The sequence below is a fragment of the Brugia malayi genome, assembly GCF_000002995.4.
Source record: "Brugia malayi strain FR3 genome assembly, contig: Bm_v4_Chr2_contig_001, whole genome shotgun sequence".
Classification (NCBI taxonomy): domain Eukaryota; kingdom Metazoa; phylum Nematoda; class Chromadorea; order Rhabditida; family Onchocercidae; genus Brugia; species Brugia malayi.
In genome coordinates this window covers 12,520,590-12,538,345 of record NW_025062476.1, presented here as the reverse complement: position 1 = coordinate 12,538,345, position 17,756 = coordinate 12,520,590, and the positions used below count along the sequence as shown (strand labels likewise).

Below are 17,756 nucleotides of genomic sequence, written 5' to 3'. Positions count from 1 at the left end.
TATCCGAAAAGTAGAAGGTAAGGAACATGACCAACAGCAATCTCAACAGTTCATGGAGAAGACGAAAGGAAGTGGAAGTTTGGGAATGGTAGCTAGTGAGGGCAAATCTGATAGTCAGCATGGAAGTATGTTTGGCAAGAGTTTGCGGGAAGCTTCTATCTTTACTGGTTTGTTTTTCTTTTACAATCATTTCCCAGCAAATATGACTCTGTGATTAAATAATACCTGTCTGGTAGGTTGTAGGAGGTATTATATTAAAATGTTAGCAAAGATAACATAAAAATGTTATGTTTCTGAGTTTTTTCATAGATGATACTTTCTGAAACTAAACAGAAAACTGGAAGCTGTAATGTATTTTAGAAGTTAAGAAGTGTGGTACAGTAATATGTCTATCAGGAAGGAAAAATGCTAGACGTTAGATGTTTTTTTTTTTTTTTTTTTTTTAAAGTAAGCACAGTTAAAGTGCTTAGGATTTCTTGATCAAATGAATTAAGTAGTAAGTTAAGTCGATTTTTTTGTCAAAAGGAAAAAGTTTTTTTTTTCTTTTTTTAAGGTTCACAGTTGAATCCACTCTTTCCTTTTGGAGGCAGTTATGATGATATTTTTTCAGAAGATACTTTTTCGGAAGATGCTGTTTTGTTTGCTGAGCATGCTTCAGCTGAACAAGGGTCGAGAGATAATACATGCGATGTGACTGAATTGAAGAAAGAAAAAGTTCAGCTGGGTATGTTTGACAAAAAATTCATTACATGAATCCAGTTCTGGAGCTTCTTAGCTACAGTGGGTAGCATAATGTGAAGACTTACTATTGGTACTGATAACTATGACCCTGATTTTTTATAACTTGATTCCTTTATTAATTCCATCTTTCTTGATGATGTACAAGATATCAGGCTATAAAAATATGAATTTTAGAACATGTTTTATTTATCACAAACGAAGAGTTGGATGCAGTTCGGGATAAATTATACAGAGTTAGTGAAGCAGAAAATGCACTGAAAAAGGAAATTGAGGATTTACTGCGGGATAGAAGTCAACGGATGGCTGCGATGCGAGAATTGGAAGCTGAACGTGATCGTATATTACTTGCAAAGGTATTTGAATGACCAATAAAATTTTCACTTCTAATTTGATTTCATTTAGATATTCCAAAATTACGTTTTTTTTTTTTTTTTTTGGTCCTAGATTTTAATCCTGGAAACTAAAATTTCAGAATGAATCTGAGCAGAAGGCTGAGATGTTGTTGCGCCAAAAAGAGGATTATGAAGGAAAAATTAATCGCTTAAATCACGACAAATCGCTTATTGCAAGTAACTTTTGGATATAATTTTACGTTTCTTGCTAGATGACAAAAGTTGAACTATCAATGTTGTTCTGTGTTTGTTAATGATTGAGGAAGCTTGTGTTGTAAACATTTGATATTTCAGCATATCTTATTTTAAGTTTCAAAACAGTGAGAAGTTTCTTCATGTTACAACGAAACATTCAGATTTCATGATTTTAGGTGGTACATTATAGCAACTTAACCGTCAAATCCATGATAAATTAGCTCACACGTGAATGTGGATTTCAGAGAATCTTTTGAAATTTGATGATCCGTTTTACTGTATTTGCAGGCGATTTGCAGCTGCAGAAAAATGAGGTAGCGAAATTGATAGAAAAGAATGTTTCGTTAGATGTCAAACTTGATGAGTATGCCAAGCAAAAGCGAATGGTTGAGGTTCGCTGTTTCGTATTGGAAATGAATAGTGATTAAATTTTGCGATTAGCTATTGGGGATGAATATAATTCCTGAAGCTTGTAATTAAATTTTGAAAAATGAATGCCTTGATTGTTTTAAAAATTACATCCTTATGGAAGCAACTGCTCATATTTTTATCTTTCGTCAATATAGTTCATTTTATTTCAGTATGAAAAAGAGCGTTGGGCTCAAGAAAAAGAAATATATTTGCACAACAAAGATTGGTTTATGAATGAAATTAAAGAGCGTGATCGAAAATTTGCTGTTTTAAGAATCGAAATGGTAAAATATAGATTTAATTTTGTGTGAGGATGTATTAGCCTTTTTCAGTAATATGATATAACAAAAGAGGAATGGATGAACCGATAGGAGAGTAGAAAGAAATGTTTCTTAGTGAACTGGTTTCGTAGAATATTCAACTATTTTGTCAAAAAGGTGTTTATTCATCTAGGACATAAATATATTGTGTATGATTTGTTTATGCGACTTGTTTTTCTTATTTTCTTATTCATCTGCGATTACACAAGCTTTGGTTCTCACCATCTGAATTCATTGTTAAATGAATTGACACTTTAGGAAAAATCGTTATTTTTTAACATCATATAGAAAGTGGATTACGAATCTTGATAGTCACATTGAAATATTTGAATATTTAAATAGGGTTATTTATATTAATTATATGTATGTATATATATATATATATATATATATATTAATTATATTCTGCCTGTAAAAAGAAATGACTCAACACCGCCGTGATGGCAAACGCGTAGTTTCGTAGATTGCAAGATGGACCACATTAAAAGCCTTATAGTCAAGAGAAATAAATGCATTATTTAAATTACCCAATCGCAGTGGACAGTATCGCTTCTAAACGAATTTTGAAAGAAATTTTAGCAGGAAATGTTGTTATTGAATCTTGCATTTAGTTGTTTCCTTTTTTTGGACTATAATACAAAGTTGAGCTGTAGGTGCGATACACCGGTGAACTGCAAGCAGAAATAGCATCTGTTACGGACAAGTATGAATCTGCAATGAATGATGTTAAGAAATTTACAACAGCACTCGCTGATCGGGACAAGGAAATGTCTAGATTAAATGACCGTATTAAAGAGGTAATGATATCGAAATTTTAATGTCTTTGATGTCTTTTTTTTAGAGGCTTAATGATCTGATGTTCATTTACAGTATTTTATGATTCGATCTCTTTTACAGATCTTAGAAGATAATGCACAAAAGCTGAATAAACTGGAAGAGGAATTGTTAGCGAGTGAACGACTTTGTTCTGTTTACAAAGAAGCCAGTGATGATGCAGAAAATAACTTGCGGCAGCTTAATGAAGATTTTGATAATCGTGGAAGATTACTTGAAGAATCGAAAAAAGGTTCAAATGTTATTGTTTAATTTACAGTACTTATAGAAATCAACTTTTTGTATATTTAATTATTACTTTCTGAAAGAAGAATGAAATTGCTACGATTTCCTTTCACCAAACTACGATTTTTATAGCTTATGAATCACTGTGCGTTGAATTTGAAGAAAAGCAAGCAGTATTCACTAAAGAAGTCGTTCAAAAAGGTTAGTCCAGACATGGTTTTGAAATCAATTTAGTAGAGAATTCTAGAGCAGAATTCTCTTCTGTAGAAAAGGTTTAGGTTTAATCAATTTCAACTGCAAGTTTTCCGTACTGTTGTTGTTGTTTTACGGCAATTATCTTACCTATCATTCATTCATCCTGAAATAAGCAGCAATATTTTGCTTAATAATATATGTGATATCTGGTGCACTCATCATATTCTTGAGCAATCTTCCTTACATCAAAAGAATGATAGTCTGTCTCCTTTCATCTTGCTCTAAAATTTTGTAGCCACTTTAATGTAAATAGGTGTGTTGCGTGATTAACTTAGTTAATAAATTTCTCTCATACAAGAAAATATTTTTTAGATAAAAAAATTGAAGAGTTGTTGGACGAATTGCAGAAAGCTAATGATTTATTGAAATCTAGACATCGTGGTATTTTTTAATCTTATTTCTCTATTTGTCTTATGTTGATCAAACTTTCATATGCAATGAAATAATAGTATCTTTTCTTTAACGAAAAAAAATTGAAAATCTTGATGGTTTGTTCTAAGAGATCAATTTCTAACTTATAAAATTTTTATTGCAGTTACACTGACGGATGACGAAATAATGGAACTGTCTCCGGCAGCTGCTGCAGCATCGTCTTTGATTCGTGGTGGTGTTTCACTGACGAGTATTTATAGAGAACACTGTCGTGTTGTTGCGGAATTAGAAGAAGCAAAAGCGGAAAACAAACGTATCGAAAATTATTTCCATGAATTAGTTGAGGTATAATCTTTTCATCGTGAACCGTATGCTTCCAGATAAGCTGGCGCGCTTTTGCTCATATCGAATGGCAGGTGAAGCCAGTGAATACTAACTGGTCAATTAATGCATTTAAATATAAATCACATGAATATTAATATTTTTCAGGATATAGAGGCCAAAGCACCATTGCTTGCGCAACAACGTATAGAATATGAAAAGGTATCGGATTTATGCAACAATTTGCAAGAACAGCTGCAATCGGTAGAGCAAGAGCGGCTGAAGCTTGAAAACGCACGTGATGCTGCAACACGTGAGTTGACATATACTCGAGCTGAACTTGAGCGGTATCAGCGTGACGTGGAGGATTTGAATAGACAGGTAATCTCTTTCTTAATTCATTTTGCCGCACACGTATGATTTAAGTAGCTTTCTTTTTCCAATATTTTTGGTTGCATGGGCATATATGTCAGTGTTGAATTAAGTCGAAGAGGCCGAATCATGCGCCTTCCTATAGAGGTTAGTGTAGAAACGACTGACCTTCAACAATGCTGCAATAAATGAAAATCTATTTGTGTCCTTATTTTCTTCTGCGATAAATTTCTCCGAAGATTGTGCAGATTCTTTTAGGTTCGCCACTTGCTGCATGCATCAGAAGTTGAGAGGGCGCGCAACACGGATTCTCCGCCAATGAACGATGAAGACCGCGATGTGCTGTGGAATTCAATTGGTGAAATGCAGAAAGTGAACCAAAAATTGATGTCCGATTTACGCACAGCTAATGCTAATCGGGACCGCGCAGTAGAGGAGGCTAAAAGTGAAGAGTATGTTGAACAATTTTTTCATTTTTCTGATCGTGTGTATTCACTATTTCATATTTCAAAATTGATAAATATTTTAATTCAAATTTTCTACTTTTTAGGATTAACCGACTTACCGATGCTCTCAATGATGCTATCAAGAAGTTGGATTTTCTCAAAGATGAAAATTCAAAGCAGAATATGGTAATTGAAGAACTAGAAAAACAACGTGATACATATAAAAAAGTTGGTAACGAAAGAAAAACTTTAGAGGAGGTATCTTTTTTTCCATGTTTTTGATTTCTTTTTTCAGAATAATTACGAATCAAATATTCAGGTTAAAGAAGTTTATAGTTTCATTTCTTTTTCCACTGGCATGGTACTTTCCTAAAATAGACGACAACCTGTTTCCACATTCATGATTAAAATATGGGATAGATGGAGGTGTTATTATGAAAAATCTTATTTATAGAAATCTTATATTATAGTCTCATGCTATGAACAAACGAATTCAAGAAGCCAACTCTGAGAACGCAATATTGCGAGTGCATTTGGAACGAGCTGAAAAAAGCTTAGATCTATTTCGCGAGGAAAAACATCATTCCGATAAGTCAGTTATCTGTTGATTTATTTTTATTATTTTTTTGTTTTTTGTCTGGATAAGGAATTAAGTAGTATCATTTTAATACATTTATATGAGAGTTTTTTAATCCATAATTTTCTAAATTCTGAAATTTTAAATAAACTTAATTTAAAAAAACTTTACTTAAGGCTTCTGCAAGAACGAATTGATCAGCAGTTTGCTTTAATTGCTGAATTACGCAAAACAAACGGAAAATTGGAAGCTGATGTTGAAGTACAGAGACAGACACACCTGATGCTTACAAAGCAAGTAAGAAATCACTTTACTGCTTAAAAATGCTCTATGGAAGTTCTCTATTTCCTGAAACAGCGTGTTCAATGTTCAATGTTAGGTAATAGCATCGTTGTGAAGTATGCGTTGGCTTGGAACTTTATAAGGAATCTAAGCTTGAGATTGCTTTCTGCTTTTTGAGACATGTAAAAGGAAAGAGTGCGCCTCTTGTTATCAATTTATCGTTTAATATTATATAATTGCTATAAAGGATGTTGAGTGATAACTAACAGTTTGCGTGCAATTGCAAATTATGCATTGCGCTTTGTTTTTACAAGAAAGAGCCTTGAACTTAACATGAGTTGTAGGAAATACGTAGAAATGGATGTCTGAATAACGTGAATGGGTCTAAGATTAAAAGTGAATAACGTAAATGAAAATTCTTTCTTTATTAATTTAATTAGTCTTTTTCAGTCAGAAAGTGATTCCAACGAATTAAGTTTGATCCGTGAGAAGTATATCAAAATGGATAACAACTACAAGATGGCTGATGAGCGATGTAGGAAGTTACAGGAAGAACTCATGGAAACGAAAGCAGAAGTTGCTAAATATAAGTTCGTTTTTAATATACTATATTAGGATGTTATTCACAATACAACTTTGAATAATATCGGTTATAGAGTTTGAGAGTATTTGTTTGTCAAATATCATATATTTGTTTAAAATATTCGTTATATGTTATACTTCGTTCGTGTTTTCAAAATATTAAAGGAGATGAACTTTTCTCTGCAGGACTGATGTGGAAGCTCTTATGGAACAGCTTTCGCTTCTGCGAAGCAGAGAAGCGCGATTACAGCAGGAGTTGCATATTCTACGAGAATCAAATTACAGTAATGAAAAAATGTCGGTTACTTTAAAGCAACTGGAGGTTATTATTTACGTTCTTAGCTTTCGGTTTTTTAAGAGAGGTTCAATTTTTTTTTTTTTTTCTTGGTTTTGAAGTACTAAATGGTAATATTGCATGATCATTTGGGATGAAAGTAAAGATGGGTAAGGGTTTATATAGGGAAAATAGGTTTTATGATGTTTCGGATTAGTAGGTATTATCGGAAACTTCTTTTCAGAGTCGTCTACAACATAATGATGAAGAAAAGGTGAAAATTCTCGAGAGTCAGCTAAAACTTGCCAAAAATGAAAATGAATCTTTGAAAAAGTTTGTTAGTGAAATTTCGGAACAGCATCGTTTGATCAGTTTGGATTTGAAGGTATGTTTTTCCCAAAATTTACATTTTTATGATTCATGAGTGAGTGCAAATGGAATTACTTTGTCATTCAGAATCGAATTTTCTAAGAAGATTGATTTCAGATGACAACAAATAAAATCCAAACGGAACGTGACCAGGCCCTGGCAAGCAAAAAATCAGCAGAAGATCGATTAAGTTGGAAAGATAAAGAATTAAGTGAATTGCAAGCAAAATATGATGACTTGATGAATCAGTTGAAAACACCAGATACATCTCTTGGTAAATGAATAATTATTAAATTTAAATGAACAGTAATTGCAATCACTTTCTCCTAATCAAACGAATTTGGTATGAAATTGTTATGGTTTACTCAGTTTTGTTTCGATTTCAAATTCTATTGTATTATTATGCGCACATAATCTCACTTTATCATTTTCCAGAATCTACTGATGGCGGTTGTAAAAAAGAAGCACAACAGCTTCGAAATCGTAACAGTTATTTGGAAAATCAATTGAAGGACATGTCTCACAAGCTAGAAGGTTTCTTCTTTCCTATTATGAACTGTTAAAATCTTGCAGATATTTTATGGAATAGCATATATTCTTGATATTGGGATAGTCATCTGTCATATTTTCACAAAACTTTTCCTTTGAAAAATGGATAGCATTGAATCACTGCGAATTGCTAGAAAATGGAAATTCTGGTAGGGTTCATGTAGTACTGTGCTATCGAGGAAGCAATTCGTTAAATGATCTAGTCACTATAGTCAGTGGAAACAAAAATGTTTTTGAATCCTTGTCAGAATGTTATATGTTTCTGAGAAATTTTGGTTTCCAGCAAGTGAAAAAATGCTGTTGATACGTGAACAAGAACTTGCTGAAATTAGCAAATTGAGTAATAACATGGAAACAACATTGCTGGAACAGGGAGCAGTAAGTTAATTTATTATATTTCTTTATTTGTTGCGTTTATTATTTTACTTGTTATAGTCAATGAATTTAGTCAAATTTTGAATTATTTTCTCACAGAGCGCTCTTGCGGAACGAAACAGCCTACAAGCGATGCTGGATTTGATAAAAGGACAATTAGCTGAAAGGTCATTACACTTTTTTTTCACCATATAGTTGGAAATATTAGAAGACGAAGTATTAATTGGATTTTGATTGTTGCTTAGTAAGAATTAAAATTTTAGGCAGTTTATGCTGAATTTTTGTTAGCGTTATATCATTGTAAAGTGGTAAAACTACAGCATGGAACTAGCGAGTAAAATAATAAATTAAGTGCTGTGTTTAAACACAAAAGCTTAGTTAAAAAATTAGTGTGAAAATCATAGCTACAGTTGAAGAGGCGAGCAATTGTTTATGTAGATAGGATCAATGAAGTGTTCTTTAGTGTGACAGCAGTCGAAAATCAACGCGAAAAAATTGCCGTGTTGGAACAAAAGCTACAAGAAGTAGCCACTGAAAAAGAGCAGCTGAAGATAGAGCAAATGAAAGAATATCAGAGTCTGGAGAAACGATATAGCATTTTGGACACACAGAGAGTTAACGCTGAAGCCCGGATACATGAAGTGGAATTAGAAAATGCGAAAATTGCTGCTGCAAAAGTTTCGGTATATTCAAATTTTTTCTTTCTGCGCAATTTTGATATGGTATATTATAATGATATTGATTTCAGCATGTCATTTCTTTTTTGCATTTGAGTTTAAAAAAGAATTCTCTATGATATTTGTCTTTCCATGATAAATTATGATTGTGAAATTATTTGAGATAGTTGATAGTAATAGGTTCAATTCTTGCTTAGTAAAAATTAAAGTTTTGGACGATTTAAGTAAAATTTTTGTTATATTGTTACACTGTGAAAAGGATGTGATAACATCAAAATACCGGGTAAAATAATAAATGCGATAATTAATGATGAGGTATTTGAAACAAAATTAATATCCACTCTTTGGATAATAGAGGACTAAAACAGTGAACATATTGAGCGTATCATTTTAATTGTCTAAGAATTTTGTTTGTGTAGTTTGATGAAGAAAGAAGTCGAATAAAGGAAGACATCGACAAATTGGAGCAAGCGCTTCATGCTAAAGAGGCTGAATTGGTGAATTTGAAAAACACTGCAGTCGAACTTGAGCAGAAATCTGAAGATGTTAGGCGAAGTTGTTCATCGGAAGTGGTTTGTGATCCTCGATTCTTTTTACTGTTTTCACTGTTTTTTTATTTTACAAGTACATTTCTACAATAATTAAATGGTTTTCAGGCTGCACTTCGTGTTGAAAGGAATCGTTTTGAGGAAGAACTCAATTTAGCTAATAAATTGATTGAGGAACAAAGGCAGAAACTTGAGGAATTGGGTGATAATTTGGTAAAGGTGAACGTTTCTGGCATATAACCCTAAATACATACTTTAACTTGTGTCTTGGTTTTGAAGATAGATCTATTCAGTTCAGTTGTTTTTGTGGTAGAATCTTAGAAACTGCTAATTTTTGTGAACCAAACAAATGTTAAACGGTATAATTAGGACAACTATTTAAGGCTATAGTGGGCGAGGGTGATTTTTGGATTATGTTTATCTTCAATAATTCGTTGCAGGTAACGGAACGTATGGCAATCCTGGAACGTTCTGGAAGCACTTCAATTTCCAATGATGATATTGTTTCACCTGTTGGTTCGAAATCAGCTGCTGCATTGCATGAAGTCATCAAATATTTACAAGGAGAAAATCGACAAGTAGCGTCGACTCATATCTTTTCTGAACCATATTGTGTTTTAAAACTTACAAATCAATAAATTACCAAAATATTGGTGATTATTTAATTTTAGTTGTGTAAATGCACTTAGTTTAGTCTATGGAACGAATGATGAATGCTGAACTGCAGTGGAAGCGTTTGCAAGTTCAGCAAGCTACGGCTGACGAGCATCGACTGAAATTAGAAGAAGAAATTCAAAAACTTCGGAAAGAAGCCGAAGTTTGTTTATTTTACCTTATTGATTTGCTCTATTATTCATTGTGAATTTAAATTTACATTTTGTTTTCTTTCCTAAATTCATCAGAATTTATTCTCCATAATGCCAGATTACTCATACTTAAATTAGTTTCTATTAATTGCCTAAATTATCATATTTCCAGGCACATGTTCGTGCGATTGCGGAAAAAAGTGAAATGGTAGCTCGATTGAGCTTAATGGAAGATATACAGAAGGAAAATCAGAACTTGAAAATGCAGAATGAAAAATTGAGCCGTCATACTGAACAGCTGTCGAAAAATGTACAGTCTGTTTATAATAACTGAGGACTGATGTAAAAACTTTGAACAGAGGGTTATAACTTGGTTATATCTTCATTTTTTTTTTTTTTCAGATAAATGACTTGCAAGTACGTGTTTCTAGTTTGAGTGCAGAAAAAGTTACGGAAAGGGGAAGATTGCAAAATGTTTCTTCTGACTTGCAAACTTGCCGAAAGGAAGTAATGTTTTTCTTATATTCCGTCAGTTTTTGAGTACTCCTGTTTTAGTTTTTTTTTTTTGATTATTATTGGATAGGCTTCTGAGCGATGTTCTAAGGAACTCTAAGAAAACCGATTCTTTATTTTATTGTTAAATATGCCGAAGTGCTCTTTCAGCTTGAATCCTGGAAAGAAAGGCACAATCAAGCTCTGATTTCGTTGGGTAAATTTGGACCCGAAAGAGTAGTTGCTTTAAAGTATAATTTTTTTTTCATTATGTCTTTTCTCGATTATTTTCTTATTTTGATTTAATTTTCCTACCTTCTTGCTTATTAAAAATGTTTAAAATTTTAGTAACGAAGTCGAATCACTAAAACGCAGGCTAAATTTAATAATAGCAGAGCGTGACTCGTTGAAAAAGGAAATAGAAAAGTCTGTTCAAGAATCAACATTTAAGTAAGTTTCATCATATTTAGTAAACAACAATAATTTTGCGCTATTTTACGGTTTTTCATCTCACATCGATTTATAAATTCATCTTGCAAGTTTTGTTGCTAACGCCCACTGTATTATTTCTTAATAAAGCTGTTAAGAATATTGTTTCCAGGGACGCTCTAATGGATATGCAGAAGAAATTTGATGAAAGTGAATCGGAACGGCTTAAACTATCAGCAAAATTTGAGCAAGCTAGATTACTTGCACGTCGATATAGAATGAAATCTCAAACATTGGAAAAAGACGTTGAAGGATTGAAAGCGATGCTGGCGGAGAAATCAATAGTAGAGGAGGAAAATACTACCGAAACTGCAAGATTGAAGCAAGAATTGCTTTCATTACGAGCTGAGATTGAGAAACAAAAACAACAGGTGATGCAATTTTACATACAGTAGATTTTTTTTTTTTTATGAAGTTTTCAGCTTGACTTTTCAATTGATCTTCTGATCTGTTTGCAGAAAGTTAATTAGCATTCCTAGCATGATTTTTGAATTTGAAATCCTTTTTTCAGAAAGTTGTACCACGAACTGGTTGGCCAGTTGATATGGGAACGAGTGGTACACAGCCAGCGAAAGCAAGCACAATTCTTCAAACACAGCTGAAACAGCTGGAAGGACTTAATCAGCAGAATAAGGTTGGAATTTCTTGCCGTTTCTTAACTTAGAAATTAGTGAGAATTTTAACTTGGAGTGTACGAATGGTAGCCGAATGAAACTATGAGATACTTTGTAAAAGGCTTATAGTTTTGCTCTTCTATATGCTTTATTATTTACGGTTGAATTAGTTGTCACTCATTGGAATCATCTGAATTTGCCTACTGACTTCATCATTTTTTTTATTAATCTCCTGCAAACTTTTGGAAATATTTTACCTTATTACCCAGAGCTCGTCTTCCTATCATTGTAACAAGTCTTTATGAGTGGATTCTTTTATTATCTGCTGAAACTTTTTTTTTTTTGCATCAGTGACGCTTTCTTACCCAGTTATAGATTGGATTGATTTTAGGATTTGTCGAAGCAATTGGAAGAGTCTGCTGAAAAATACAAGGTAGCGCAGGCAAAACTGAACGAGGCCGAGGCTAAGTTCCGAGAATTGAAAACAGAAAATGATACGAAGGGTATGTATTTCTTGAGAAGAGAATATTTTCAGTTCTTTCCATATATATATATATTCTGTAGTTTTTATTAATTTTAAAATATTACAGTTGTTTATCTGCAATTATTTGATATTTTCGTCCTCATTTTCTAGGAATATATTTTTGCAGAAGAATTACGTTTTCGATTAAATTCGATTACAAGTATGTTAACCAAGAAAGAGCAAGAAGTGGCTCGACTGCGCGAAGAACTTGAAACAGCTAAGCAATCGGATGAAGCTTATCAAGGGAAAATAAAAGTATTGGAAGCTGCATTAGACACTTGTCGTAAAGAAGCCAGCAATCGTCCTGGTTTTTCCGGCACGGCATTCGCTAAATCTGTTAGGTATTTTATTTTTTTTTTTTTTTTATGAATAACAGTCGAATTCTATTTTTAATGTGAGTCATGCTTGTTTAGTTATTTGTTTATTTATTTAATTCGAGGCGCTCTATGAACTCTTCTAAAATTGCAGACGTTGTTTGCTACGTTTTTATTGCGCATAATTCTCAATGTTTTCCCACTGCATATAAACGAGTACGAATAATATATGTATATATATATATATATATATATATATATTTCAATTGTTTTTTTTTTCTTTTTTCTATCGATTATTTTGTAATGTAATACTAATTCATATGAAAACTAATCGATCTCCTCAGTTGCTTCCTCCAAGGCGAAACTGTGTAGTAGTTACGATTTATGTTGACTTTCTTAATGGTTTGAATTTGGATTTCATTGAAGTGTTTCTATAGCTCGTCCACGCCTGTGATTTCTCAAAGTCAGAGCTCTTCTATTGCTGCGCCTCTTGCTACCAATATTGCTGGAGCAGATTTTCTTTCCTTATCCAAAGAAGGTAAATTATTGTGTTGAGAAATATGCTTAACTCTTTAACAAATATTTTGTACTGCTTTGATAGTATGGCATCGTTTACACGAAAAATTTATGAGCTCAGAATCCGAATGAGCTAGATAATATATTTTTTTCATTTCTTTTAAATTTCTTTTGGATTATTACTAAGGAAATATTTTAGTGAAAGGGTTTTTTTCCTCCATCTATTTTCTTTTGCTGTGTGAAAGGTTATAGATAATTATATTCCAGAAACACCTACGACTTCGCATTCAATACCGTGTGTTAAACCTGTCGCAACGGTAGATGTTGCTCAGATTGAGAAGTTTGGAGACACGAAACAAGAAGTAACAGTGGTTGGAAGTATTGAAGAGCACGAAGCACATCGAAGCACACCTGTATCAACAACTAGTGAACAGGTATTGCTACCTTTAATATACCTATCCATGTAGCAAAATTCTAGGACTCATTTGAAAATTCAAGATGCGTTTTTGCATATTATAAGCCAGGCTTTGATATTTTTTAACATATTATATGTTCTGGTTTTTTTTAACATATTATGAGTCATGCTTTTTACAGATAATTAACCATTAGCTTCTCTAAGTGTCTCTTTAGCTTTTTTTGCTTCATCTGCTATTCAGATTGTAACTTATGCATGATGAATCGGATTCTGCAGTCGCATTTCATGTAATTTTTGCTGTTCCTACATCCTAAAACTTCAGAATTTTGAAACAGTGTGACTGAGAGTTCTGTTGGGATAAGCGATATGGAAATTATGCAACTTCATCTGAACTGTCATTTCAGTAGTTTTTAAATCTTGTGACTCAGTGTTTATTTTTTCAATTTTTGGAGAATGTTTACAGGTAAAGTTTCTTTTGCAGAGTAACACTGTGAGCCAATCCTCTTCTGGCGATATTATGCAAGCACGATTACAGCAACATAATGGTTAGTTTGCAAGTTTTTTAGTTAAGTTAAGAGTTATGATAGCTTTTAAACTTTCCATCGACTGCCACACACAGTACTGCGAACTGTATGATGATATTGTATGACAGCTTTTGGTGGAAGATTCCATTACGATGGTCTAGGATTTTGCGTAACGAATAATTAGTTTATAATTAATATGTATTTTTTAACTTAGTATTGCTTTGTAGTTACTTCTGGTAATGGTAATGGTGATGGAGCCAATATCATAACAAGTAGTGTGGCAGGTGGGGATATACCAACTGCAGTACAAGGAATGGTGTTGCAAGTGGGGCCACAAGGAATTTCGATGAACCGCAATGAAAATGAAACGTCAAGAAAGCGAGCATACATACCATCAAAGTTGTTTTTTCTCATCGTTTCCATGTCATTGTTCTTTCTTATCATTTTAATGCTATCCTCATAGTTTTCCTGATTTCGTTTGAATGTTTAACTTAACTTACATTTAACTTACACTTTTTAGTGATCAAATTGAAACTGGATCGGATGTTTTAGAACCGCGAAAGCGCTATCGAGGGAGTCCGATGGGACAGGTATGATTATTTTTTGTTTTTGCAGTTTTCCTTTTATTTTATTTCTAATTTATGAAGATTTGCTTTACTCCGGATTTCTGTAAAAATCGCTGTTGGGAGAGGTGGGAAAGAAAAATAATTGATAGACGAGATTGGTTAAAGTAATAGAGACTCGTGTGTTTTCTAGCTCTGAAATTAAGCAAACACTGACTTTCTTTATTTTGAAGGTATCCACAAGTGGCCGTTTCATGAAGTCAGGTAGTGAAATACGAGTTGACATTGAACAGCATGCTACCGATGAAGCTGAACATGAAGAACAAGAAAATGGTTAGTTCAGTGGTGCAGAGTTGGAATGGCATTTTTAATACAATGCTATTGTTAGTATTAATTAGATAAATGGTATGTTTGATTTGTTGAATTATATTTTAACAGTTGAAACAACTACAAATCCTGAAGGCGACCGATCAGATGGTATGAGAACAAATGAAACGGAGAAGAATACTAAATCAGCTCTTAAAATCCAGGTTTCTTAAGAAATATTAATTTGAATTTTTGTTAACTCCCGGTTTTCTAAATGTCAAATGATAAGCAATGATAAGAAAAGTAATTTAGTTTCAGTTTCAATTCATTCTATTTTTAATACTCACTGATGTCTTTTTTTTTAGATTTAAAATGATATGTACAGAATTCTCAATGCAGCACCACATTTGATCTTGAAAATTGATTAATCTTGAAAATTTCATTATTTTTGCAGGAAGCGAGAGCTGATGCCAGTTATGAAGCGGTTGGTGAAGGAGTGGCACAGGAAGAAGGGCACGTTGAGGATGAGCATATGGAGGACAATGAGCATGATGTTATAGTAGGTGATCTTGGACGGGAAGCTTCAGCAGATGAAGATAATCTTAGTGAAGAAGCGGTTAGCGAAAAGACTAAATTTTGGAATGTATTTGGTACTTCCTCATCAGAAAATTATTTTTACTGCAATTGATTACATTTGTAATCAGGGAATTAGGAAATTTTCTGATAAAGTTTTATTTTTTTTAATATTTATGAGTCATTTTTACGCGTAAAAGATAATCTCCAAATTTTTTAGGGTGATGAAATGTTAGAAGAAATGGAGGATGAGGAGTTTGATGAAGAGGAACCGGACGAAGAGGGTGAATTTGATCTTCCTCCGCATTATAGAAGATCTAATTACAGCGCTTCCCGAGGTGGACAGCACTTAGTTAGTTCTTGTTAAATGTAGTTTTATAAAGTTTGAAGTATTCAAGATTGGCAGACTTTTCTTATTTCGTCTGGCGTGCATAAAAATTTAGGAACTTTAGATTATAAATTTTCTAAAAATTGGGCTTTGTAAATTTATATTCCTGTGGTGTTTTCTGAACTATTTCTGTTTCTCGTTCTTCTAATACATGTCTGTATGATTGTTTTTTTTTTTTTCTTTTTTTTTTTAATTAGATATTGTAAGTTTATTTTTATAAAACAAATATCTCGCTTGTGAAACGTATATTGTTCCGGGGCTATTAGTATTTGTTTTAATGAGTTTTTTCAGATTTAAGTTACCTATATCGTTAACTTCTTGCTTTCTAGATAGAATAAACTAATCTTGATGTGTTTTGAGTTCAGGGAATTTTCATCTAATTGTAAGTAATTTGCAGGAATCAGGAAATGATGGTGATGATGACGATGGTGTTATTTTAATAGAAGATGACGATGATGATGGTGGTGAAATGGAGCATTCACAGTCCCCAGCAGATCTTTCTACGGATGAAGCACATGGTGGGGATCACAAACATTCAGTAGCTATTGTGGTTGATGATGATGTAGAAACGAGCTCTACTAAAACTCGTGAACGCGCTCAAGGTTTGCTCTTTTCATTCCAAATTTTTGTATTTCTAAGCTTAAATAGCGCATTAATTTTTCCTAAAATTATAAAATTAATGAATCAAATTATTCCTCTTCTCTTCTTTTACCATCTGCAGTGTTTTATTTCCATTTGTAATGATTTCTTTAATACATTAGGCGAATCCATTCGTCGCTTGGAACTCAGATTGGAAGCCGCTGCAGAGCAATCTGGTTCTACCTCGAATATGGATTTGTCAGCATCACAGGCTTTTGTTGTAGATCACACGGATGAAGGTGATACAAGATGTTCCGAGTATGTTTCTTTTTTTTTTACTTTAAAATTTATTTCCTGAAATCTGTAACTTTTATGACGCCTGATAAAGTTTTCCAAACAGTCTGCTACTCCTCATTCTAGGCATTGTAATTCAGAAGCGCTTTATGTACCATCTGTAGAACTTGATTTGCACTCTCATTCATTGGATATAGCTTCGCAAGATAGTGGTGATGGTGAGTTATTTTTTTCAACTAGATAAATCTTATTTTTACTGACGAAACTGAAATCTAATACAATTTTAAATGTCAAGACATAATGACGTTGCTTCATTTAGTTGTATCTGGTTCAGAATTGCATGCAGTACGTGATTCGCCACCGCTTATCGGTAAATTTTTTTTGATTATATTTTTTGATGTATCTAATATTTATATATAGCTTTTGGTATGAATATTGATGTATTCTGTAATAAATTTTTGTGTAGTGAGTGCTGAAGTATGGTTTTAAGATCATTGCTATTGTAAGATGTTTTTATATAAACAAGCGGTAAATTATTTGTTTGTATGTTTTCTATAAATTGCGAGGAAACATATTTTAGAAAACATTGAATCCGATAGTCGTGGAGCGTCAAGTACAGTTGCTCCGATAACAGGTACAGATGTTGATAGTGGTGAGAGTGAACATGCACTGATAATTGAAGAAGGTGGAAATGATGTAGCCGAAGAGGAGCAAGGAGACAGACACGCTACACAGACAGACGATGAAGCAGCATCCTCGGGACCGAGTACATCAGATGGACCAACATCGAGACGTATTAGAATACGGTATCCTGATATAACAGAGCCCACTTCAAGCAGGTAATACAGTTCTTGCAAAAGTCTGGGTAGCAAGACCATGTAATGTGTTAGCTGTGTAGTAGTTAAGCCATACATGGCAAAAAATGAGGACTTTTGACTTTATGATATCCCATATTCACGATTAAGTCAGGAAATTGATAATTGAAGTTGACATATAGTTTGGACCATCTTGGAATTTGAATGATCCAGCAATTATTTATCATCGCTTTCTCTGTTAACAAAATATTTTATCAGATTAAACGACTTTTATAATAAATATGTCCTGAACTAGTATTGTCAACATATCGATTTTAGCAGTGATGCAATTCATCAAATCTCGGGTTCTTCTTTGCAACGCGGGGGACGTACCACACTGTTGCGTCGTGGACGTGGATATCGTATGTAATAAAGCTAATATGGACTCA

The 17,756-nt window shown here is 33.1% G+C and overlaps 1 protein-coding gene across 2 annotated transcripts; it reads left to right on the top strand.

Moving 5' to 3' along the window:
• Positions 1 to 52: 52 nt before the first annotated feature.
• Positions 53 to 17,737, top strand: Bma-npp-21 (Viral A-type inclusion protein repeat containing protein; the record flags this gene model as incomplete). 2 transcript variants are annotated; one of them, XM_043079357.1, is made up of 51 exons in its annotated part: positions 53 to 167; positions 611 to 724; positions 916 to 1,094; positions 1,214 to 1,310; positions 1,617 to 1,720; positions 1,910 to 2,023; positions 2,713 to 2,856; positions 2,957 to 3,125; positions 3,251 to 3,319; positions 3,686 to 3,754; positions 3,909 to 4,090; positions 4,235 to 4,447; positions 4,697 to 4,890; positions 4,989 to 5,142; positions 5,355 to 5,476; positions 5,638 to 5,758; positions 6,194 to 6,333; positions 6,512 to 6,647; positions 6,844 to 6,984; positions 7,086 to 7,242; positions 7,404 to 7,502; positions 7,801 to 7,895; positions 7,992 to 8,059; positions 8,356 to 8,575; positions 8,989 to 9,141; positions 9,226 to 9,336; positions 9,558 to 9,695; positions 9,812 to 9,934; positions 10,096 to 10,233; positions 10,326 to 10,430; positions 10,587 to 10,666; positions 10,764 to 10,865; positions 11,017 to 11,275; positions 11,416 to 11,538; positions 11,910 to 12,021; positions 12,169 to 12,382; positions 12,792 to 12,892; positions 13,139 to 13,305; positions 13,768 to 13,831; positions 14,038 to 14,209; positions 14,331 to 14,400; positions 14,607 to 14,706; positions 14,812 to 14,903; positions 15,134 to 15,295; positions 15,473 to 15,604; positions 16,038 to 16,242; positions 16,402 to 16,537; positions 16,640 to 16,731; positions 16,833 to 16,883; positions 17,094 to 17,352; positions 17,647 to 17,737. In XM_043079357.1, the coding sequence occupies 51 exons, from the start codon at positions 53 to 55 to the stop codon at positions 17,735 to 17,737; spliced, it is 6,768 nt and encodes a 2,255-aa protein (XP_042935291.1). The 2 variants fall into 2 exon arrangements, with proteins under 2 accessions (XP_042935291.1, XP_042935292.1); XM_043079358.1 differs by lacking the exons at positions 53 to 167; positions 611 to 724; positions 916 to 1,094; ... (39 more) ...; positions 14,812 to 14,903; positions 15,134 to 15,295 and having other exon boundaries at positions 15,482 to 15,604.
• Positions 17,738 to 17,756: the final 19 nt, after the last annotated feature.